This window comes from Engystomops pustulosus, chromosome 9 (genome assembly GCF_040894005.1).
Source record: "Engystomops pustulosus chromosome 9, aEngPut4.maternal, whole genome shotgun sequence".
NCBI lineage: Eukaryota > Metazoa > Chordata > Amphibia > Anura > Leptodactylidae > Engystomops > Engystomops pustulosus.
The window spans coordinates 32,983,568-33,008,561 of record NC_092419.1 but is presented as its reverse complement, the minus strand read 5'-3'; the positions used below and the strand labels follow the sequence as shown (position 1 = coordinate 33,008,561).

Below are 24,994 nucleotides of genomic sequence, written 5' to 3'. Positions count from 1 at the left end.
ACTAGACCACTCAAAGAATTTATCGGTGGTTGTGGTGAGCATTTTAACCCCCGACACGCTGGTCAAAATTTAATGCAAAGTAAATGGTGCAGAGTAAAAATTGCGTTTTTATCTCAAAAATGTCATTTTAGTGCCTCATATACTGTGCCCAACCCATGCCACTTTAGACAAACACCCCAAAAATCATTCTGCGGGTTGTCCCGAGTACGGCAATACCACACATGTGCCAATAATTTACAGGCTGGGCACACGGCAGGGGTCAGGAAGAAAGAAGCACAATTTAGGTTTTCAAGCTTCGTTTTCACTAGATTGGTAATGGGGGGTACCCCCGAGCAGGGCCGCACCTGCCATGAGGCGAGTTGAGCACCTCGCCTCAGGCGGCGCGCCTCCTGCTCAACGAGGGGGCGGCATCGTGCTCCCACCAGCCTGCACTGAGCTTCCGAACACCGGACGGGACCGCATTGCAGCCCTCTGTCCGGCACCTTGCTCCCCGACGCTGCCGGCACCTTGCGCCAACCCCCAGCCGCCGCCGGCACCTAGCGCCCGCCCCCCGCCACCGCCGGCACTGAGCTTCCGGCCGGCATGCGGGAGTTTGATGCAGGCCAGCGCCACTTTCCAGCCGGGCACCGTGCTCCTGGTCGCCTGCCGACAATGTTCTCTCGCCCCTCCACTCCTCGCATACCTCCGCTCCCGGCTTCCCCTTCGCTCCTGTGTCAACCCTGCTGCGCTCCAGGCTCTCGGCTCCCTGCTCCGACCGCCCCCGCTCAAGTTCCAGGCTCTCTATCCCCGCCTCACCGGCCCGACTATCGAGTCTTCCCACTCCCGGCTTCCCCACCGCGCCACCGCCGGTGCAGGACAAAGCGCCGAACACAACAGAGAGGTATTTCTGTGTGTGTATATGTATGTATATCTGTGTGTATATATGTGTGTATCTGTGTATATATGTATATGTGTGTGTATATATGTGTGTGTGTGTGTGTGTGTGTGTATATATGTACATATGTGTATATATGTACATATGTGTCTATATGTATCTGTATATATGTGTGTATCTGTGTATATATGTGTGTATCTGTGTATATGTGTGTATCTGTGTATATGTGTGTATCTCTGTGTATATGTATCTGTATATATGTGTGTCTGTATATATGTGTGTATCTGTGTGTATATGTGTGTATCTGTGTATATGTGTGTATCTGTGTATATATGTGTGTGTGTATATGTTTATGTGTGTGTATATGTTTATATGTGTGTGTGTATATGTTTATATGTGTGTGTATATGTGTAAATGTTTATATATATATATGTGTGTGTGTGTGTGTGTGTGTGTATATATATATATATATATATATATGTGTGTGTGTGTGTATGTATGTGTAAATGTTTATATATATGTGTGTGTGTGTGTGTGTATGTGTGTATGTTGTATCTACTGTTTGTATATGCAGCATTTGTGATATTTATCAGGGCTTCTATTTTGTACTACATGGCAGTACTCTGTATGCATTGTATACTACTTGGTGGTACGCTGTATCTATTTTATACTACATGGTGGTACGCTGTATCTATTTTATACTACATGGTGGTACGCTGTATCTATTTTATACTACATGGTGGTACGCTGTATGCATTTTATACTTAATGGCGATATACTGTATCTATTTTATACTACATGGTGGTATGCTGTATGCATTTTATATTTAATGGCGATATGCTGTATGCATTTTATACTACATGGCGGTATGCTGTATCCATTTTATACTACATGGTGGTACGCTGTATGCATTTTATACTACATGGTGTTAAGCTGTATGCATTTTATACTGCATGGTGGTACGCTGTATCCATTTTATACCGCATGGTGGTACGCTGTATCCATTTTATACCGCATGGTGGTACGCTGTATGCATTTTATACCGCATGGTGGTACGCTGTATGCATTTTATACCGCATGGTGGTACGCTGTATCCATTTTATACTACATGGTGGTACGCTGTATGCATTTTATACCGCATGATGGTACGCTGTATGCATTTTATACCGCATGGTGGTACGCTGTATGCATTTTATACTGCATGGTGGTACGCTGTATCCATTTTATACTACATGGCGATATGCTGTATGCATTTTATACTACATGGCGGTAAGCTGTATGCATTTTATAATACATGGCGATACGCTTTATGCATTTTATACTACATGGCGGTACACTGTATGCATTTTATACTACATGGCGATACGCTTTATGCATTTTATACTACATGGCAGTACGCTGTATGCATTTTATACTACATGGCGGTACGCTGCATGCATTTTATAATACATGGCGATACGCTGTATCCATTTTATACTACATGGCGATACGCTGTATGCATTTTATACTACATGGTGATACGCTGTATGCATTTTATACTATATGGTGGCACGCTGCATGCATTTTGCATTAATTTATTTTTACACCAAACCAATATGATGGTCCTGATGCTCCCTGATATATTACTTATATGGGCGGGGGGGGGCGTCTTTTTATGGCTCGCCTCAGGCAGCAGACAGGCTAGGTACACCCCTGCCCCCGAGGTACCAGTACAATAGAAACCCCCAAGTAGTGAACCCATTTTGGAAAGGGCACCCCTCAAAGAATGTATGTAGGCTTGTATGAGCATTTTAACCCCCAACACGCTGGTCAAAATTGAATGCAAAGTAAATGGTGCAGAGTAAAAATTGTGTTTTTATCTCAAAAAAGTCATTTTTGTGCCTCATATACTGTGCCCAACCCATGCCACTTTAGACAAACACCCCAAAAATCATTCTGGGGGTTGTCCTGAGTACGGCAATACCACACATGTGCCAATAATTTACAGGCTGGGCACACGGCAGGGGTCAGGAAGAAAGAAGCACAATTTAGGTTTTCAAGCTTCGTTTTCACTAGATTGGTAATGGGGGGGGGGTACCCCCGAGGTACCAGTACAATAGAAACCCCCAAGTAGTGAACCCATTTTGGAAAGGGCACCCCTCAAAGAATGTATGTAGGCTTGTATGAGCATTTTAACCCCTAAGGTGCTGGCTCAAATGTAATACAAAGTGAGTAGTGCAGAGAAACAATTGTATTGCAATTTATCAAATATGTCATTGAATGACAAAAGTATTTTGCCCAACTCATGCCACTGGGGAAAAACACATCAAAAATCATTCTGCGGGTTACCCCGGTTAGGGCAATACCCCATAGGAGGCAATAATCTGTAGGATGGTGACACGGCAGGGCTCAAAAGGGAATAACTTGTTGGAGCACAGACATTGTACTTTTTTTTTTTCTTTTTGGCATCATGAAAGATTTGTAGATGCCAATAGGGGCCAGTACAGTAGAAACCCCTAAGAACTGACCCTATTTTGGAAACTACACCCCTCCATGAATTAATCTAGGGGTATAGTTAGCATTTTAACCCCACAGGTGGACCCCTGAAAAAGTGCAAAATGGATAGTGCATAGTAAAAAATATCCATTATGTCATTTTGTGCCCAGCTGCTGCCATGGGAGACAAACACCCTAAAAATCATGATGCATGTTTTCCCGGGTAAAGCATACGGGACAGTAATCTACAGGCTGGGCACATGGCAGGGCTTAGAAGGGAAGGTGCGGCATGCGGCATGATGTATAAGCTGTGCGTCAGGGTAACAACAGGGTACTCTAAAATTCCAGGGATGTATGATAAATTCGGAAGCAATCTTTCATACATAACCCTGGTTTTTCTGGGCATGTCTCACAGTGATGAATGGTGTCCTTCCGAATGCCATTTTTGGAGCACACCCTGCACCTCTTTTGTGACCTTCCCTTGCTGGCTGTTTGGGGAACTACTCCTGGAAAGTGCTGCCCTGGTACAATACGTGATGGGGCCTCACTTCCAGATGTGCTAGCACTCCCCCCTTCCTGGTCTCCAAAAAGAAAGTACTTTATTACCATCTCTTGAAATTCCAGGAAAGTTCCCCTCTGGCCGGCATATCGATGCAGCACATAAGCATTATACAATGCCATCTTCATGATGTGCACGGCCAGCTTCTTGTACCACACCCTCGACTTCCGCATGGCATTGTACGGCTGAAGCACCTGGTCACACAAGCCCACCCCTCCCATGTATTTGTTATAATCTAAAATACAGTCTGGCTTGGGGGTTTCTGTACTGGCACCTCGTACTGGGACAGGGGTGGTGGTGTGCTCATGTATTGTTGTTAATACAAGTACCTCTCTCTTGTCCTTGTACTTAACACACAATACAGAGTCGCTGCATAGTGCCCTGCTTTTGTGCCTTTTAAGTTTTTGCCCAAGCAGCGACTTAGGGAGACCTCTCTGATTTCTGCGTACAGTGCCGCATGCCGCAGTATTTCTGGAAGTGAGGCACTTGAACAGGGTGGTGCTGGTGTAGAAATTGTCCAGGTAGAGGTGGTAGCCCTGGTCCAGCAGTGGGTGCACTAAATCCCACACTATCTTCCCTGTAACACCCAGGAAGGGGGGGCATTCTGGGGGCACTATAGTGGAGTCCTTCCCTTCATATACCCTGAACTTGTATGTGTACCCTGATGAACTTTCGCACAGCTTATACATTTTCACACCATATCTTGCCCTCTTATTGGGCAGGTACTGGCGGAATTGAAGTCTCCCTTTGAATTGTACCCTGGACTCGTCTATGCTCACATGTTTGGCGGGAGTATATGCCTGGGCAAACTTGGCACTAAAATGATCTAATATGGGCCTGACCTTAAATAACCGATCATAACTGGGGTCACCTCTGGGTGGGCACTGTGTGTTGTCAGTGTAGTGCAAAAACTTATGGATGGCTTCAAAGCGCATCCTGCTCATTGCCATGCGGAACATGGGGGTGTGGTACAGTATATCTGTGCTCCAGTAGTCCCTGATTGAAGGCTTCTTTACTATCCCCATAAGGAGTATTATGCCCCAATACTTGTGCATCTCTGCTGCACTGACAGGGGTCCACCTGTAGGGTTGTGCATAAAAGGACGTGGGGTTTTGGGCAATATGTTGTGCAGCGTAGAGATTTGTCTGAAATATAATAAAATTTAGCAGCTCATCAAAAAAAACTTAAAAAAGTCTACAGCTCTGAGCCCTGTCGTGTCAAAGTTAAGGCCAGGATGGCCCAAAAAGTCAGGGACCTGAGGGGTATAATTATCTGGGGCTACCCATGTGGGGTCAGTGGAAGCCCCAGACGCTTCTCCTGCAGAAGTCCCAGAAACTTCTCCTGCAGAAGTCCCAGGCACTTCTCCTGCAGAAGTCCCAGGCACTTCTCCTGCAGAAGTCCCAGGCACTTCTCCTGCAGAAGTCCCAGGCACTTCAATTGCAGAAGTCCCTGGAACCCTACGGCGCCTTCTTGGGGGTCCTTCCAGGTCACTGGAAGATGAGCAGGAGGATAATGATAGGTAAAAGGGACCATCATCCCCACTAGCTGACTCGGTGTCAGAGGCAAGCATGTTATATGCCTCCAACACGGTGTACGTCTTCTGAGACATTGCACACAAAAAAAATAGAGAACAAGAAAAATTAGATAATGTGCACCAAACTACACGGATAAACCGTCTAGCAGGCACACAAAAAAAAAAAATATAATGCACACCAAACTACACGGACAAGCCGCACAGATGGCACACACAAAAAATAATGTGCACTAAACTACACGGACAAGCCGCACAGATAGCACACAAAAAAAAAAAAGATAATGCGCACCAAACTACACGGACAAGCCGCACAGATGGCACACACAAAAAATAATGCGCACTAAACTACATGGACAAGCCGCACAGATAGCACACAAAAAAAAAAGATAATGCGCACCAAACTACACGGACAAGCCGCACAGATGGCACACAAAAAATAATGCGCACTAAACTACACGGACAAGCCGCACAGATGGCACACAAAAAATAATGCGCACTAAACTACACGGACAAGCCGCACAGATGGCACACACAAAAATCATGCACACCAAACTACACGGACAAGCCGCACAGATAGCACACAAAAAAAATAATGCGCACTAAACTACACGGACAAGCCGCACAGATAGCACACAAAAAAAAGGTAATGCACACCAAACTACACGGACAAGCCGCACAGATGGCACACACAAAAAATAATGCGCACTAAACTACACGGACAAGCCGCACAGATAGCACACAAAAAAAATAATGCGCACTAAACTACACGGACAAGCCGCACAGATAGCACACAAAAAAAAAAGATAATGCACACCAAACCACACGGACCAGCCGCACAGATGGCACACACAAAAAATAGCTAAGTACAGGTACACCTACGGCGTTCTGGAAAAAATATTACCAGGCACCGAAAAAAAACCTATGTGCACCGCGCAAAAAGGCGCTACAAATGCACCTAGCTTGCCCTAAGACAAACTAACTACCGCTAAGACTGCTAAAGATTCTGTGCAGCGCTATTCACACGGCGCACTGAAAAGTGCGTCCAGTGCAGAACAACGCTAACACAGCGCACTGAAAAGTGCGTTTGGGTTCAGAAGGGACAGACAGGGAAAAACGGAAGACACGTGGGATCACACAAGGCGATCACACAGGGAACACACAGGACACAGGAAAAAACAGATAGGGATGGGAATTTGTAGGGAACAATAGGGATCAGATAAGGATCAGAACACTATTTATAGTGTAAAAGTGTATTTTGGTGCACACAGTAACGCTCTTTCCTCTCTCCAGCGATACCAAACCAAAATGGTGCCGCTGGAGGAAGAGGAAAGTGCTAAAAGCACGTTTTTTAGCCTAAAATCGCTGTAATTGGCCAGTCAGGTTTGACTGGCCAATCACGGCGATCGGCGGGCGGGACCGATTTGATTGGTCGGGTGACGGAGACAGGAACTCCTCCTGCCTCTGTCACCCAAATCTCATGCCGATGTCACCACGTCTCGCGACGTGGTGACAATTCTAAAATAGTATGCGCTCGCGCAGTAGCTGTACTGCGCTGAGCGCCAATAGTGGGAAGCTGCGCAGTACAGCTATGGCGCGGAGCGCTAAGGGGTTAAACAATGGTTATAAAACATCACTTTTATTGTCAATTTTACTAAAACAATTTGTTAATATTTTGTGTGCCGTTGTTATTTACATGCAATGCTAGTGCCCGGGGGTAGGCCTTGGCCTGATCGCATATGCGTTTCCAGTGGATGTTTCTGACCCATAGACTATTGCCTTCCGTGATCTACTTCAGTGAAAAAAATAGGACATATTTTATAATTTTTTCTAAGGACAACAGATCAGCAAAAATATAAGCCAATGTGAAAAGAACCATAGAAATCAATGGCTTTGTGAGGCATCTGTGGAAATCACGGAACCACGGAAGTGAAAAACAACGCCAATTTGAAAGCAGTTTCTCTGCAATTAGACTGGTTGTTAAACTGATTTGTCAACTGCTTACCAATTTCCCTTATTAGATCTGAAATACAGAACAATGAACTCCTTGGGGGGGTATGTGTTAACTTTAGGTGCAAGGTCTGTTTTGTGGCTCACAACTTTTCAGTATGGTTTTATATTCCGGTGGCCACTAATAAACTGGCGCATCAGAAATCAAACAAATGAGAGTCAAAATAAAAACACCAGGATGGGGTGTAGAAGATTATAGATTTAAATAAAGATCTAAATAATTATGTCAAAGGTCTAAGACATAAACAGATGAAAGGGAACTGTTGGAAAACAGGCTGCACAAACTTTAGTCCTGTCAAAGAGAATGGAATATTGTGGGGCCATCAGAAATTAAAATAGATAACACAGGAGCGCACATATTATTAAAAATAGGAAATAAATGGCACCAACACATTAATACATTACCCCCATTGTGGGTAAATCTATACATAGAGAAATCTTTGTAATTATTTTCACCATCATCATCAGCCTTAGGCTACATTTACACGAACGTATGTCGTCGGGTGGGTATACGTGAGCCGCGCTGTAGAGGATTAGGGGAGACCCCTACCCTCTTCATTGTGATCACCTGACCGTTCTGTGCGGCTATCACCCGCTATGGGGGTGGTATGTACGGCCGCATAGACGTTTTAGACTTTGGGGTCAGAGTCAATACTGGGGTTACAAGATGTGGTGAAAAAGCATAAAAATCAGTCACAGATTTTCCAAGCTCCATTCAGCTGCCTCACCATTAATGAGCAGGTATGATCTGTATATTAGAGTAACTATTCTTAAGATATTCTGATGAGTGTTGTACATATGCTGAATATAAATCCCAAATGCTGTCTAAAGTTGAATGCACCATATCTCATATAATAAAAAAGAAGAAATATTCCATATACTGTGAGGCTCCGGCACATGTGCCATAAGCTGGCTCGAGAAGAACCTGCCCTATCTTTTGCAGTGCACAATGCACGCCTTTGGCAGCTGCGAGCTAGGTGCTGTTTTTGCGTCTGGCTCGCGGTGGCCATTTGCAGATAAGTGTATGGAGCCTAATACGCAGTCCTTATTGGGAATATAACACACTTACTTGTGTATACACAGTGGATTCCAGATGACTCCCGATTTTAAAAAGTGGTTTTGCTCCATCGACCCACTTGATATCACTGCTGCTCTAGAGTTATACAAATATACCTTGATTAATACCGAAATATGTATATGTCTTTCTTCTATCTACATCACATCCATATCTATATCTATCCACATATGCATCCATTTATCTATCTATCAATCTATCTATCAATTATCTATCTATCAATTATCTATCTATCTATCTATCTATCAATTATCTATCTATTTATCTATTATCTATTTATCTATCTATCAATTATCTATCTATTTATCTATTATCTATCTATCTATCCATGCGCCCATAATCTTTCTTTCTATTACCTTTTTGGTATCTGCATCAGCCTGACCCAGATATCCAGAGGGAAGATTGGCGGAGACCGGCAGCTGTTGGTCACAGGTTATAATTCTGCCTTCCTTTAATAAGCGGACCCAGCTGTACCCCACTGTAATAAAAAAATTAACTTACTAAGCAAAATGTTCCAGTATTGTACAATAAAAGAAGGCAAAAAAATGTTTTGTACCAAAAAATGAAACAATTTCAACACTTTTGCAATTAAAATATAAAAGGAACACGGCTAAGACTACCTATGTTTACTTTACATGGTCTAGTAATAAATCTGCCCAATTCCAGATTTATATTGGTGTAATGACAGTAGTGAGGAGGCACAATTTTTGATGTTTGCTCTTACCCGGTGTTTCGGCGTTGTCATGCTTCTTACTATTGCCCTTTGAATTGATGTCACAGCTGACATGAAAAAAGCTGAACAACAGATGATGCTTCTGGTGGAGGTGTAAAGGAAGCTCAATTTTTATCTGTAAAAAAGAATAATATTTTTATTTAGGAAATGTTTCTATTTTTTCCATTATTTATTGTTTTAAACATGAACACTCACCTCATCGTAAAACTCTGGGCTTTGGTTATGGTGCAGGACCACAGCATAGGCATTAGTGGTGAACACAGGTCCTCCCGGCTTTCCATAAATACACTGTGGCCAATGAGACGTTATAATGTTACACTGGGGCATATATGTGAGCTATCTGATCACAGGCATATATAAAGATGTGTCGATCTAGTATATACATAACATATAGTAAAACAAACCTTTGACAGGCTACAATCCAAAATTCAACTGCTAGGCGACTACACATAGATACATATAGCATAAAGATTATTCTGCTTTTGTAAATCAAAGCTACTTTGTGTGTATTTTTGATTCAAAATCTCCCACAACTTCTATGCAGATCTATGGGTCTCCATGGTAACAGACTACAAAGAAATCATTTGTAGTCTGATCTTGGAGTCGCAGTCCCTTGCATCTGCTACTAACCTATCTAATAAAAAGACCAAGAACCGAATGTATAGTGCTGAATAGTGTGGCGTACCGCTATTGGGAAAAAATGGACGTATACGAATGGCGCTGGCACGTTCCTTTCGTTCAAAGTAGGATCCGTTAATTTTCAGAAGACAAGTTAAAAACAAGACAACGCGTTTCGTACATTCTTGAGGTGCTTCCTCAAGTCTTTATCTGATGATGTAGGGTGGCTGGTATTGTCCCAATAAGTCCTAATACCAGCCACCCTGCATCATCAGATACAGACCTGAGGAAGCACCTAAAAAAGGTGCGAAACGCGTTTTCTTGTTTTTACTTGTCTTCTGGAAATAAACGGATCCTACTTTGAACGAAAAGAACGTGCCAGCGCCATTCGTATACGTCCATTTTTTTCCACACGACGCACCACTATACATTTGGTTCAGTGTGATAAACCCCAGGGGCAATAGGCCACGCCAGGGGTAGGACGAGGCTGCGGCAAAACATATAGCATAAAGCAAAAACCAGAGTTGTGCCTGATGATGAGCACAACTCCGAAGGTTAGTCTGATACCTCAATGTTTCCTAAAAAGCCATCTCCTAAAAAGAATAACCTTGCGCTAGGTAGTGCTACTGTCTGTTTTCTTTTCTCCCTCTTTCCCCAAAGACCAAGAAGTAGTGGGGCAGATGAGAAAAGAGATCAGACTATGCAGAGATTTATTGCTGTGAGTAACCTGAGACACTACTTTCCATTTTAGATGCTTAGTGTGCTGCATCTGTATACAGCTATATACGATTTATATTCATGGCTGTACAAAAAAATACTTAGTACATGTTTTGGAAAAGATGAGACAACAAACCTTCAGAGCGGGTGCATCGGGCTCATCTGTGTCCCGAAATTCGATTTTGACTGCAATATTCCTAGCCTGAGGAAATATCACAACACTTTAGATGGAAATCTATTATACAGTCATAGAGGACAAAGACTGAATATCATCTTTTTACCTTTGCAAATGTTTTTTGGCCGTCATACTTTAAATGTAGAGGGTACACATAGAGGTGGTTTCTGTAGGTGGTGAAAGGATAACAATACTTTGTCATCTCGGGAACAAATTCTTCAACTTCCACAGAAATCTTTTGATTTTCTTTGTCATGGGGTCTAACAGGTACATAAGATGATGTCACACAATCTGATGGAGAGAAAAGAGAGAATATGCAATTCAGCTATTGAATTAAAGGGGAATTTCCACGGAGACAAGATTCATAAATATACTCAGGATAATAAAATAACACATTCTCTAATTTATTGTTATTATTACAGCATTTCACAGATATAATTCCTGTCCTGGTGTTTACAATTTCGGTTGCCCTGGGATCCGACCATAAATCTTCTGATTATGGTCGGGCATTGCAGATTGTTCTCCTGCTTGTGATCTGCTTCTCCTTTCTGCTTCTCGTCTGCTCTTCTCTCTTCCTCCTGCCCTTCCACCTCCATCACAAGAGGAGCTCTCACAAGACACTTCCTGCCAGTAAGCTGCATGTCCAAAGACCTACTCTACAAGGTACAGACAAGATATGGTCTTTATCCAGGGGGCGAGGGGAACTCTGTGTGTGTTATAGCTCAGATGTAGCAGAGCTGACATTGTGTCATTGTGTGTAATATGCATCTCATGGATTACATCTCTAATCTGTCTCATCTCTCTTTCTATGCGTAAGATACTAGTGAATGTTCAGAAGCTAAATAAAGGTGTATATAAACCTGTACCCTGATAATCTAAGCACATTGTCAGCACACAGCATCTCATAGCACAGAGGAATCATGAATTATCCGCTTAGAAAGTCCCCGCCCACACTCTGGAATCTTATATCCACCATCACAGAGTGATAGGAGCTAAAACAGCAATAAAACCAAGTAAAATTGTAACGTAAGGAGGTCAAAGTAATTTTTATCGTGTAAACATCACTAGGGGGTTAAAATTTGAGAACTTTCTTTCATGGGTGAACACTGTTAAATTAACACCTTCGCGACCTCGGACAAACTATTTCGTCCTGGTGCTGCGAAGGGTACATGGAGAGAGCTCACGGGCTGAGTTCTCTCCATACACAGCGGGTGACGGCTGTATAATACAGCTGACGGCCACCTGTAATTGCTGTGGTTCACCAGTTAACCTGTTACCTTAACATGGGCGCCGCCATCTTGGACGGCCGATCGCCGCCCCCTGTGACGTCATCGGATGCCAGCGATCGGTTGCCATGGTAGCCTACAGTCTCTATGAGACTTCTAGGCTTTCCAGGTGTAATGATCTCTAATAGCCAGCAGATGGCAGGCTATTAGAGATAACCAGTAACATTGCTATATACTGCAATACAGTAGTATTGCAGTATATAGCATTAGCAATCGGACCCTGCAGGGTTAATTTACCCTGGAATCTCTGAAATAATGGTAAAAAAATGTAAAAACTTTTTTTTTTTAAATATGAAAAAATAGTAAAAATAGTAAAAGTTTAAATCACTCCCCTTTCCCTAGATCACATATAAAAGCAAATAAACAATAAGAATCATAAACATGATTGGCATCATCACATCCCAAAATATCTGATCTATCAAAATATAATAGCAATTTTTTCCAGCGTTTAACCCCGTAATGGAAAATGGCACCCAAAGTCGAAAGTGCCACTTCAAAAGACTGTACAGTCCTCAAAATGGTAGCATTCAAAACGTCACCAAAAGTCGCAAAAAATGACACCACCACAGCTCCGTGCACTAAAGTATGAAAAAGTTATTAGTTCCAGAACATGGCAAAATGAAGAATTTTTTTTTTGTACAGAAGGTTTTAATTCTTTTAAATGTATGAAAACATAAAATCTGTACAAATTTGGTATCCTCGTGATCGTACCAAAGAATAAAGTAGACATGTGATTTGGGGCGCTCAGTGAAATCTGTAAAATCCAAACCCACAAGAATATGGCAAAAATGTGCTTTTTCATCATTTTCACTGCATTCAGAATTTTTTTTCCTGCTTCCCAGTACACGGCATGGAATAATAAATACCATCACTGTGAAGTGCAATTTGTTACGCAGAAAATAAGCTGTCACAGAGCTCTGTACATGGAAAAATAAAAAAGTTACAGATTTTTGAAGGTGGGGAGTGAAAAATGAAAACGCAAAAATGGGGGTTAAAAGAATTGGGGTTTTCCACTTGTTTACACAGTTTTTATGAACCTGTAATTTTGTACAACTTTGAGCCAAACAGATTTTCGAGGAATGACACATATAAAGGTGCCACTTATACTTCTTCCTGCTGGATCCATGTCTGGCTTTGACTCAGATCTGTGAGAAGTTTGTGTGAATATAGCTTAAGAGAAAGTTCTTGATTATATATCAGGAATATTAATTAAAATAAGTAAATAGCCAAATTTCACTCTGTGCCTATCAAATACTATTACCATAACTACAATTGTAGCAAAAGTTCACAAGGTCGTGTTCACACCAAAACCGAAAGGTTTTTTATAGCTTCTTTTTTATAGTAGTGAAATTAAAAATTCTTTTTGTAAAACATGAATTTCTCCTTTCTGCACTAATAATAGCTGCAATCCCCGGGGATAACATTAGAAGCCATTTGCTCTCATGCTGTATTGCAAACGAACATATGTTTTACATAGGACAGAAAACATGGGAAATCCGTGAACTTCAGCAGAGGTCACGTGAACAGAAAGAAGTACAATTATGTATGACAAAAAACATCAACTTTAATTTAACATATCTGCAACATGGGGCCTGATGCAGATGTGTTATGTTGAGTATTATTGTTACTACTGGGTATTACTCATCATGAACAGACTACACATGCTTAATCACTTCCTCTGATGTAAGACTACAACTTCAGAGCGCATCTTATTGTAAGTATCATACTTGAAAAGTCCAGAGGAACGCAGTCTACAGTAACATCCAGGTGTCCAGGGATAATTTGGAGCTTTGTCTTCTCTGGTCTGTGTTAGATTAAAAAAGAGGAAAATGTTAGTTTAGTTGAAAATGAAATGAAAACAAAAATAAAACTTTTCTTCTTTACACAATGTAACTATAAACTAAGAAATGTGGAGTTACCTTTGGCCAAGATTGTCCCTGACAAAGGATAGAAGTGTGACTAATGTGTGCAGCGTGCTGCTAAACTATCAGGACTCCTCATAGACTGTAAGCTGTTGTGTCACCCCCTCATCCTCATAGACTGTAAGCTCTTGTGTCACCCCCTCATCCTCATAGACTGTAAGCTCTTGTGTCACCCCCTCATCCTCATAGACTGTAAGCTCTTGTGTAACCCCCTCATCCTCATAGACTGTAAGCTCTTGTGTCACCCCCTCATCCTCATAGACTGTAAGCTGTTGTGTCACCCCCTCATCCTCATAGACTGTAATCTCTTGTGTCACCCCCTCATCCTCATAGACTGTAAGCTCTAGTGTCACCCCCTCATCCTCATAGGCTGTAAACTCTTGTGTCACCTCCTCATCCTCATAGACTGTAATCTCTTGTGTCACCCCCTCATCCTCATAGACTGTAAGCTCTAGTGTCACCCCCTCATCCTCATAGACTGTAAGCTCTTGTGTCACCCCCTCATCCTCATAGACTGTAAGCTCTTGCAAGCAAGGCCTTATTGTTTCATCTCATTATGTTATTCCTCTTTACAGTCTTATTTTATTTGTACATGTCCCCTAGAATTTATAAAGCGCTACGGAGTATGATGGAGCTATATAACTAAAGATTATTATTATTTGTTACTTAATATAAGAAGATTACTACAATCACATTAGTACCTTGGTACATAGAGGTTTACTTGAGATCTGCAATAACACAATATGTATAATAGTCAATTCCAATTAAGATCCCCCTCCCCCAGTTAAGATCAACACAATCACACTCTTAAATTCATATAAAATTTATATAAAAATGCCATTATCAATATTAGTTGTAAAATTCACAATTAATTTCCTAAAATGACTGTGATATGCATGAAATAGAGAAAGCTGACGTACTTCCTGTACTCTGACAGTAGCTTGAGAAGGTCATCGTTAGAAAGTTTGCCGCTATCCTGTTTGTATAATGGGGAAAATTTCCCTTCAACTTCCAGTGTCCCCTGGGTGTCCTTGAATACTGGCCTTAAAAATACAAACAAACAATACCATCATGAAAATGCATTAAAACATTACATAAAGCTAAAAATAGACTGCAAGTCTGAAGAGACCGATAACAACAAGACGTACCTTGCAGCCCAAGCAAATGGCATTCGGTACTGTCCCAAGCGGCTGCAGACCTGCCTGGCCATCTTGTGCACTTTCTGTGCAGTCTAAAAACAATACAGAAACGCAAAACATCAGCTGCACAGATTGCTGGAGAAATTAAAAATTCAAGGAATTGAAATCTGTTGCGCTCAAAAACAGTAGAAAAGAAGATATTGTATATACTCAAGTATAAGCCGACCTGAGTATAAGCCGAGGTACCTAATTTTACCACAAATCACTGGCAAAACATATTGGGGCAGATTTTTAAAAAGTGTCCTAAAGTCAGACAGTGCAGAGTTAGACTAGACAGTTTTATTCTGCACCAGATTTATAAAAGTGTCTAATGCTGGAGAATAAATCTGTCCTAGGGTAAGACTGTCTAGTACTACTCTGTACCTTCTATTAGTTGCCTTACTTTATGCCAGAAAGTTAGGACACAATTCTGTTCGGTTAGAAGTATTTCTGACGCACGGACCTTTTTGGCCAGAGGCCACGCCCCTTTGTCGAGATTGTCGTAGAGCCAGAAAACGGTCTAAAACCCTTTATAAATGTGGTGCAGACAGATTTTTAGTGCAAACTATGACAGAATTCTGTTGTAGATAGATTAATAAATCTCCCACGTTGACTCAAGTGCCCCATTAATAAAAAAAAACTTAGTATTCACCCTCCAAGTATTCTCCCTGCATTACCCCTTCAGGTTACCGGCGGCGGCGGCAGATGCACATCTGTCGGCAAACAAATGTGCATCTGCTTACGCCCCCGGAATCGGAAGAGGTGCTGTGGGGAGAAGAGGATGCTGGGATCAGTGCAGGAGATAGTATTACGTTTATTTTTTATATATTCGCGTATAAGCCGAGTGGGGCTTATCTTCAAATATATACAGTAATTACCCCTGCAGAAATTCACTGCAAATGAGCAAAAAGGAAGGTCTGATGAAAGCAGATTTTAAGTAAATGAAACCCATTTATAGCAAAGACACAACAACCCAAAACTGAGTATTGTATCCTGCATAAAAAAGGAATATCATAGGTCGAAGTTTTTCTTAACATCCATCTATGACTTCCAAAACATGTGAGGGCACAAATGGCTGTGCATGTGCAGCAAACTCTCCATTCAGCCAGGGAGCTGGAAGAGGAGTTAGTGGACCCCTGTTTTAACAGCACTGAAAAATGGAAATCCCCTTTAATTTTATCTCAACAACACCCCAACAAATATTGTAATAATACTTTGAGTAAAAAAAACTATACATATTTAAAAAAAATATATATATATATATATTTTCTCCCATAATTCATTCAAAGAAAAAAAATATCATTTTCTTTTTTAAGTTGTTTTTTTAAATGTACAAAAGTTGGGTTACCATAAATAATTCCTACATTTTTAGCTCCATGGTGAGAGAAGCTGTACCCGGGCTACTACTTGACCTTCAGACAGCATGTGGCTTACTACGGATCTCTTTTTTTATTATTTCTCTGTAAGAGCTTAGAATCTGATGGGAAAGCGCTTAATTAAACAGGAAGCTTATTATTTAGTAAGAAGTGGGTAATTAAATTGGAGGAAATTATTAACTACAATGACAGGAAGCTATAGGCGAACACACATTGAAGCAATGACCTGCCTGACGTTGGAACGGAAAAAGATTGTATTTGACAATTTTATTAATGAAACGTTTATTGGTTGAGTAGTGAATACCTTTGCGGGATCAGAGTTTTTGATGTATGGTTCTGCACAATGTGTGATATTACCCTGTAAAACTTTTTCAATACGTGCCACCAAAAAAACTTCCGGATGTGGATTTGTCACTGAAAATATTCCCTATAATCAAAGGAAAACAATAGTTTGTGAATTATAAAAACTATACAATGGAATCAAACTCTTCATAGAATTATGTTATTATATATTCATTCAATATCCTGACAAATAACATGTACACGGTGAGTCATTAGTTGTAGGACAACCACTTATTTTGGAAACAATATGGAAAATGACATATCTGAGTAATCCAGCAAGTAATGGGTGAGGGGGCCTAACTTTTAATCTATGTCCAGAACTTGGAGGCCATCTTGAAAGTCAATGTGCCGGATCAAGGGCGAGTTTTTCCCATGGGAAGGAGGTCATGTGATATATCAAAGAAGACCAGGATTGTCATAGAAATTGATTTCCGCAATCGGATCTGCAATATCTCTTAACCCTTTCACGACCCGTGACGTAATAGCACGTCACGGGTCGGCCGCGGGTGCATGGAGAGGGCTCACGCGCTGAGCCCTCTCCATAGCCGGTAAGTCTTTGCTGCATATTGCACCGGGTGTTTTCACCTCGATCGCCGCCGGCAATGCTGCCGGCGGCTTCAAAAGCATGGCGGCGCGTGGGCGCCGCCATCTTTTCGAGGATCGCCACTCCCCGTGACGTCATCGGGGAGCGGCGATCCGTCGCCATGGTAACCTCGGGTCTCGCGAAGACCCGAGGCTACTTCTGGTTAACCCATGCATTACAATGTGCTATCAGCACATTGTAATGTATGAGGAGTAAAATCCCCATATACTGCCATACTGTAGTATGGCAGTATATGATAGGATCGTGCAGACCCCCTATGGTTAAAGTACCCTAGGGAGTCTGAAAAGTGCTAAAAATAAAAATAAAAAAAAGTTAAAAAAAAAAAATTATAATAAAAAACCCTAAAAACTCAAATCACCCCCCTTTCCCTAGAACTGATATAAATATAAATAAACAGTAAAAATCATAAACACATTAGGTATCGCCGCGTCCGAAAATGCCCGATCTATCAAAATATGATAATGGTTTTTCACGGCGTTTAATCCCGTAACGGAAAATCGCGCCCAAATTCGAAAATGGCACTTTTTTTGTCATTTAAAAAAATTAAAAAATTCTATAAAAAGTGATCACAAGGTCGTACAGTCCTAAAATTGATAACATTGTAAACGTCATCAAAATCCGCAAAAAACGACACCACCCACAGCTCAGTACACCAAAGTATAAAAAAGTTATTAGTGCCAGAAGATGGCAAAATCCCAAAAAAAATTTTTGTACAGGAGGTTTTAATTTTTTTAAATGTATGAAAACATTATAAAACCTATACAAATTTGGTATCCCCGTAATCGTACCGACCCAAAGAATAAAGTAGACATGTCATTTGGGGCGCACAGTGAAATCCGTAAGATCCAAGCCCACAAGAAGGCGGCACAAATGCGTTTTTTTACCAATTTCACTGCATTTGGAATTTTTTTTCCGCTTCCTAGTACACGGCATGGAATATTCAATACCATCTCTATGAAGTGCAATTTGTTACGCAGAAAATAAGCCGTCACACAGCTCTGTACATGGAAAAATAAAAAAGTTATGGATTTTTGATCATGGGGAGTAAAAAATGAAAATGAAAAAACAAAAAAGGGCCAGGTCCTGAAAGGGTTAAAAAGTTATCAACACAGAAAGTTGCAAGAACAATTCGGAAACATTCCCTGTGATGCACAGTTAATGAACGTTTTGTCTATGGTGCCGAACAAAAAGATGCGCTGGATCCAATCATTATGAATGAATCGTTACATAACTTAATAGCCTAAATAATCGGAGACTAAAACTTGTCGTCTGCACTTTTTTCCTCTAGACCTTTGTCCACACCAATTTATACTGCCATAGGATCTATTCAAATGAATATACGATAGCTTATTACATTTTCAGAGCAGCCATTCTTTACACGCAGGCGCTAGATGCGCACTATACTACTTTCCAGGTAACCCCTCTCTTTCAATTGGCGCATGATCAAGCGCCGATTATTTAGGCGCATGCGCGATGCGCCAAATAACTTAGGCGCATGCGCGAGTCGCACCGATAATTTATGCGCATGCGCGATGCGCCAATTTAGGCGCACGCGCAATATTCACCATTACATATGCGCCAATTTAGGCGCATGCGCCAATTTAGGCGCACGCGCAATATGCACACATGTGGATCTGCTTACCATTACAACCTACAGACATGCGCAGTAGCGTCCAGGAGACGCCGTTTTGTTTTGTTTTGAGCCAGGAGGTGGATCCTTTACAGGTGAATCTTACTCATATGCTTATCTATACACTTTGGCACTTTTTTACACTAAGTAGTAAATGCTTTACTTGATACTGTATTCATGTATCATCTACACACTATTGTATATTGTATATTTGACTGTTGATGCACACAACTGTATATATCCTATGTATATGCACTGTTTACTTTTTTGTATGATGTCATCACACGGTGACTATATATATCTGTGAACTTCCTGACACTCACTGCTTGACAAAGGCTGAGACTACAGCCGAAACGTTGCGGGAGGTGGAATAAACACCCTTGTTTTTTCACTATTTTGGAGTGCTGCCTGTCTTCATTTCGTTAGATTGATAGATAGATAGATAGATATTAGATAGATAGATATGAGAGATAGATAGATATGAGATAGATAGATATTAGATAGATAGATATGAGAGATAGATATGAGATAGATAGATAGATAGATAGATAGATAGATAGATAGATAGATAGATAGATAGATAGATATTAGATAGATAGATATGAGATACATAGATAGATAGATAGATAGATATGAGATTCATAGATAGATAGATAGATAGATATGAGATTCATAGATAGATAGATAGATAGATAGATAGATAGATAGATAGATATGAGATTCATAGATAGATAGATAGATAGATAGATAGATATATAGGAAGGAGATTCAAGGCAGCACAACCTCTGTAGCCGGGTGCAAGATCCGCAATCCGTGGCAAAGGATTCTTGATATATTAAAGCAAAAGCAGCAGCACTCCGGTGATGAATTAAAGCTGGGTGATCTTTATTTCAAGGGTGCAACGTTTCGGTGTGTCCACCTTTTTCAAGCATACCTTGATATGCTTGAAAAAGGTGGACACACCGAAACGTTGCACCCTTGAAATAAAGATCACCCAGCTTTAATTCATCACCGGAGTGCTGCTGCTTTTGCTTTAATATAGATAGATAGATAGATAGATAGATAGAATTTCTCACCTCCTTTATAAAGTGGAACTGAGATTCTGGGATTCCATGGACGAGATTATCACTGCAGGACTTTTTAGGACTTCCATTTTCTGCTGCTTGTGACGAAAGATTGTTTAACATTTCTCTCACCGATGAAGGGTTAAGGTCCACATGGAAGTCCGCAGAAATTTTACAGTTATTTTTCACGTCAAACAGCGCTAAACTGACAAAAAATGGTTCAACCTGGGGCAAAGATACAAATACAACAGTAAAATAATACTTGCTGTGCAGCAACGATATATATACAGGCGGTCCCCTACTTAAGAACACCTGACTTACATACGACCCCTAGTTACAAACGGACCTCTGGATGTTGGTAATTTACTGTACTTTAGCCTCAGGCTATACAATAATAATCTGTAACAATTATCAAAGATGTCTGCAATTAAGATTTATTGTTAATCCTGGTTCTTATGACAATCCTACATTTTTAAAGTCTGATTGTCACAGAGACCAGAAAAAAAAATTGTCTGGGGTTACAAATTATAAAATATACAGTTCTGACTTACATACAAATTCAACTTAAGAACAAACCTACAGAACCAATCTTGTATGTAACCCGGGGACTGCCTGTATAGAGATAGATAGATATGAGGACCCCCGCCATTTAAAATCTTAATCACCAAACCAATCCCAATCAATATCCTCGTTGTATTTTTATAATATGACATTGCAATAACATAAGGAAATTCGGACCTTACTCTGCCAGCTGTAAATAACCACAAAACAATCAGCACTGTATTATCCTACATGGCAGAACATAGTAAGCGCTTACATTAGTCAGGGCTCCTTCACTATTCTCAGTCACATTCCCAAGTATATTAAAGCTCAGTTCCTGGCATTTGACTAAGAAATGGCGTCTGCTTTTCTCTTCGAAGGGCCGTATGTCTGGCTCTATACCAGAGAAGTCCAGTCTCTAAAAACAGCAGAAGAGAACAAAGCCTCAGTGAATGCACATAATACCAACATACAACAAATTACTGGAGATGTAATGCTGAAATATTCAGCTGGACAAGAATTCTCCATTTTTACAGTTCAAAATCCCTTCTTGATCATTGTAAAATCACGGTGCACACACTGGTAAGGATTTGTTATGTTTATTAAAGGGGTTGTCCACTTTCGAATAACTGATATTGTTTGTGTAATGAAAAGTTATACAATTTTTCAGTATACTTGCTGTATCAATTCTTCGCAGTTTTCTAAATCTCTGCTTACTGTCATTGTAAAGGAAGCTTCATCATTTTATTTACTGTGGATAAAAAACAATCCCTGGTCATGTGATGTCACACAGGTGCATGGCTCGTTATAACACAGAGTAATCAGAACTGTCCGTTAACACGAGCCGTGCACCTGTGTGACATCACATGACCAGGGATATAATGAGCCATGCACCTCTGAGACATCACATGAACAGGGATATGAGACGTGCACCTGTGTGACATTACATGACCATGGAAATAATGTGCCGTGCACCTGTGTGACATCACATGACTGGGGACCATTCAACCCAAACCACAATGACATAGGCTGAGAGCATCACCTGCACATCAGGGTCGAATGAGAACAGGTTCTGGCGTCCTTCACTTCTGCTCAACTTATTTAACTGCTCCGTCTCTCTTCCATACTACAAACAAAGGGAGCAAATAATATTCAACAACATCCTGGTAAATATGCACATTCACGTTTTTAATTTCGTTTTTGAAGCCAAACCCATCTTAATGCACCCCCCTTATACTTTTACATACTTTGGATTAAAATGCTGTTGACAAAAAGGAAAAAAAAAAAAGAAAATCTACTATAAAAATATCAGCTCTCGCACTAAGACAAGACCTCAAAAAACACACTGGAAAATTGGTTTCCAGGCACGCGGTGTGTTATAACAACTGCTTCGGTTTCAGTCCAGCTACAGCATGTGATTCCAAGTCATAAAAGCTAATACCTTCACCAGCTCAGGATGCATGCTCTTCTCCAGGCTTTCCATGATGTTATCCGATTTCCCAGCACCACCGCCTTCATCATCTGTACATTAGAGGAAAGCAGATGTGAGTAGCAGACCCTTATGAAATTCCCTTAGCTCAGCATCAGCCTTGGATGCATTTTGTTTCTGGGTTACATTCTACCACATTTCTGATGCCCATGTTTCCACTCCTATCCTGCAGTAATTTCCTACAGCGTAAACATACCCAGCTGCTAAAATAAACCATTTACCAACTGATGCAAATTATTTTTACCTACCTACCTCATAACCCAAGTTTAAAGTTTAAACCTGTCACCAGGAATGTGATTTTTAGCTGGTGACAGGTTCCAATAACCTATGCTAGGCTAATTTTAAAAAAGCCTTTTGAATCATTTCAGTAGATTACACTACTTTTATTCACATTACTTGGCTCCCTGCCAGCAGTGTGTGGTGAGTCCCGGGTGGGGGTGGGGTCAGCTGTAGCCTGTGTGTGTGCCTGTGTCTCCTCATACATTCTTCCTCTTCTCCACTCCATCCCCCTGTGGGAGAGAGGAGAAACACAGGCAAACACAGATTGCAGCTTCTCCCTCCCCAGGAACTCACAACCCACTGGTGGCAGGGAGCCAAGTAATTTAAAATAAACTATTATAAACTACTGAAATGATTCATAATGCGGACAAATGCGTTTTTAAAATCAGCATCGCAAAGGATATTGGAGCCAGTCACCAGCTAAAAAACCACATTCCTGGTGAAGGGAGACTAAAGCAAGAAACTCCACCAGTTCAGATCTGACCTTGAGGTCTGAACTGGCAGAGTTTGGGCCCACGTTTATTTTGAGGCTGGAGACTGAATACAGGGACAGGACAACCAGCTGGGGGGTGGGGGATTTAAGACTGGGGTTAAGTCTTAAGTCTCTGCCTGGAAAGACAATAGTTAAGTGGGTGTAAGATATTGACCAATGAGTTGGCTGTATCGTAAACTGCAGTGTGATTGGAGATGTGCTACCACCTAACCAGGAGAATAAAACCCCTGGCCAGTGGAAGCACAGGCCTCTTTACCACCAGCTCTCTTGAGAGCACATGCTCTTGGACCTCATGGTTGTTCTCAGGAGCCTTCTCTTGCTCTTTACCACAAGCTCTTGAGAGCACATGCTCTTTAGAGTCTGCCAGCAGTCCAGACCACATGGTTTGAGTGAAGAGAGAGACAGTGTTCAGTACACCTTCAGTACTGACACAGAACCCAATCCCAGGACCAGAGAGAGGAGACTCCAATCCAGAGCTGAAGCTTCAACAGTTTGAACACAGCTCCATCTCAATCATCCCAGCCTGCATCTACTACCAGGCTGGTGGACTATTCCTGAGGACCACTCTCCAGGACCACTCAAGTACCTGTTGCTCAATAAAGAACTGCGAGTTGATTTGCACAGCGTTGCCTCCCTCTGATCCCTGTATACGGCTGTCACCACCACGGCTCCCCATCCATTACCCAGGGACCTATCTTATAGACACTCAGGGGTTGCCCCAGGGAGAACCAGTACATCAGCCTCTCCCTCCATATTTCTTGCACACACAACCCGCTGGAGACCTGCCAAGCTGTAGGACAGCCCTCCGGTCCCCATACCAAGCACTGTGACATCAGCGCGCCCTAGGCCGCAATAGCCAGCCACTCTGGTATTCTGGGTCCCGGCTTCCTCCAGGCCCCAAGAAAAGGCTAGGCCCCGGTGGGGGATGTTGCATTTGTGATTCCCTGTAATGGCACCGCCTGTATGACTCGCAACAGGTAATTTGCATACCACAAGTGCATTTTTATAACTTTTATAAAAATAATGAATAAGGGAGTGTTATTTTCAGAAAAGAGAGAATATACTGATCATGTTTGTGGTCCTTTCATAAGCTTCTGCTGAGAACCTAGCAGCGTATGGCCTCCCTGGATATTTTTCAGTAGCAATGAGTTTTATGTTGCAGACAGAGTGACGGAAGAAATGATACAGATGCTACAATGTAAATGAGAATGAAATCTGTAATGTTGCTGGTGCCAGAGGACCAGGCATCTTCATCTGCCTCATTAATGTGCCCTGCACATAACCATTAGGATGCATCCATTATACCACATGCAGTAAAGTCGGCTCTTTAACCTTGAGTAGGATCTGCTGTGTATCTCTTCTCTTGCGCCAAGCTGTCAGTATTGAACTGAATGATCTTCTTCAATGTCTGCAACCACTCCTCCATTTCCTGTTCCGTCTCAGCTGCCAGATAATGGCTCGATTTATCCAGCATCCTCAACTCAAAAGCATTGCGACGCAGCTTTGGACACTACAGAGATCAAAAAAAGCTGATCTGTTAATAGACCTTAAAAATTCTGCAGTTTCCATATCAGCAATGCAGGACAAGAAATTTTACACAATGTGCAGTATATATCAGTGTCTCAGCAGTGTATAGAAATCCTATTTTTTACAGTTCCCTCTGATATCATTTGGTAATTTGTGAAGGTTGTCATTGACACAATACGAAAAGACCACTAATCCCCATTCACAGGATTGGTAACTAAAGCAAATACAATGAGCTTTCAATTCCTGTTTTATGCAGCTGAGTTTTGCAGCTTTACAGTGTGGGCCGGGACAGGGTCAAAATTCATAGGAATGGCCACCATACTTTGTGTTTTTTTGTGATGTGTGTGTGTGTAATATAAAGGTAATTTGACAATACAGTATACATCTATTAAAAGGTCTGCTTCGCTTTCTTAAAAATAAAAAAGTTAAGCTCCTTGACCAATCTACTTTCCAGGATCTTTTTATGGACATGAATGAGGTAAAAACCATTTGTTAACC

General features: G+C 41.4%; 1 protein-coding gene across 2 annotated transcripts in view; it reads right to left on the bottom strand.

Annotated features, from left to right (window-relative positions):
• The window catches only part of DOCK11 (dedicator of cytokinesis 11), a 133,978-nt gene that overhangs the window by 79,218 nt on the left and 29,766 nt on the right, over positions 1 to 24,994 (bottom strand). For both annotated transcript variants that reach the window (XM_072125635.1, XM_072125636.1), the window contains exons 8-22: positions 24,302 to 24,479; positions 22,150 to 22,229; positions 21,751 to 21,834; positions 20,986 to 21,126; positions 20,181 to 20,393; positions 16,833 to 16,955; positions 15,123 to 15,205; positions 14,895 to 15,017; positions 13,780 to 13,856; positions 10,873 to 11,057; positions 10,728 to 10,793; positions 9,452 to 9,544; positions 9,248 to 9,371; positions 8,880 to 9,001; positions 8,518 to 8,601 (exon numbers count right to left, since the gene is read on the bottom strand). In XM_072125635.1, the coding sequence (XP_071981736.1) occupies positions 8,518 to 8,601; positions 8,880 to 9,001; positions 9,248 to 9,371; positions 9,452 to 9,544; positions 10,728 to 10,793; positions 10,873 to 11,057; positions 13,780 to 13,856; positions 14,895 to 15,017; positions 15,123 to 15,205; positions 16,833 to 16,955; positions 20,181 to 20,393; positions 20,986 to 21,126; positions 21,751 to 21,834; positions 22,150 to 22,229; positions 24,302 to 24,479 (1,776 nt within the window). The remainder of the gene's footprint in view (positions 1 to 8,517; positions 8,602 to 8,879; positions 9,002 to 9,247; positions 9,372 to 9,451; positions 9,545 to 10,727; positions 10,794 to 10,872; positions 11,058 to 13,779; positions 13,857 to 14,894; positions 15,018 to 15,122; positions 15,206 to 16,832; positions 16,956 to 20,180; positions 20,394 to 20,985; positions 21,127 to 21,750; positions 21,835 to 22,149; positions 22,230 to 24,301; positions 24,480 to 24,994) is intronic.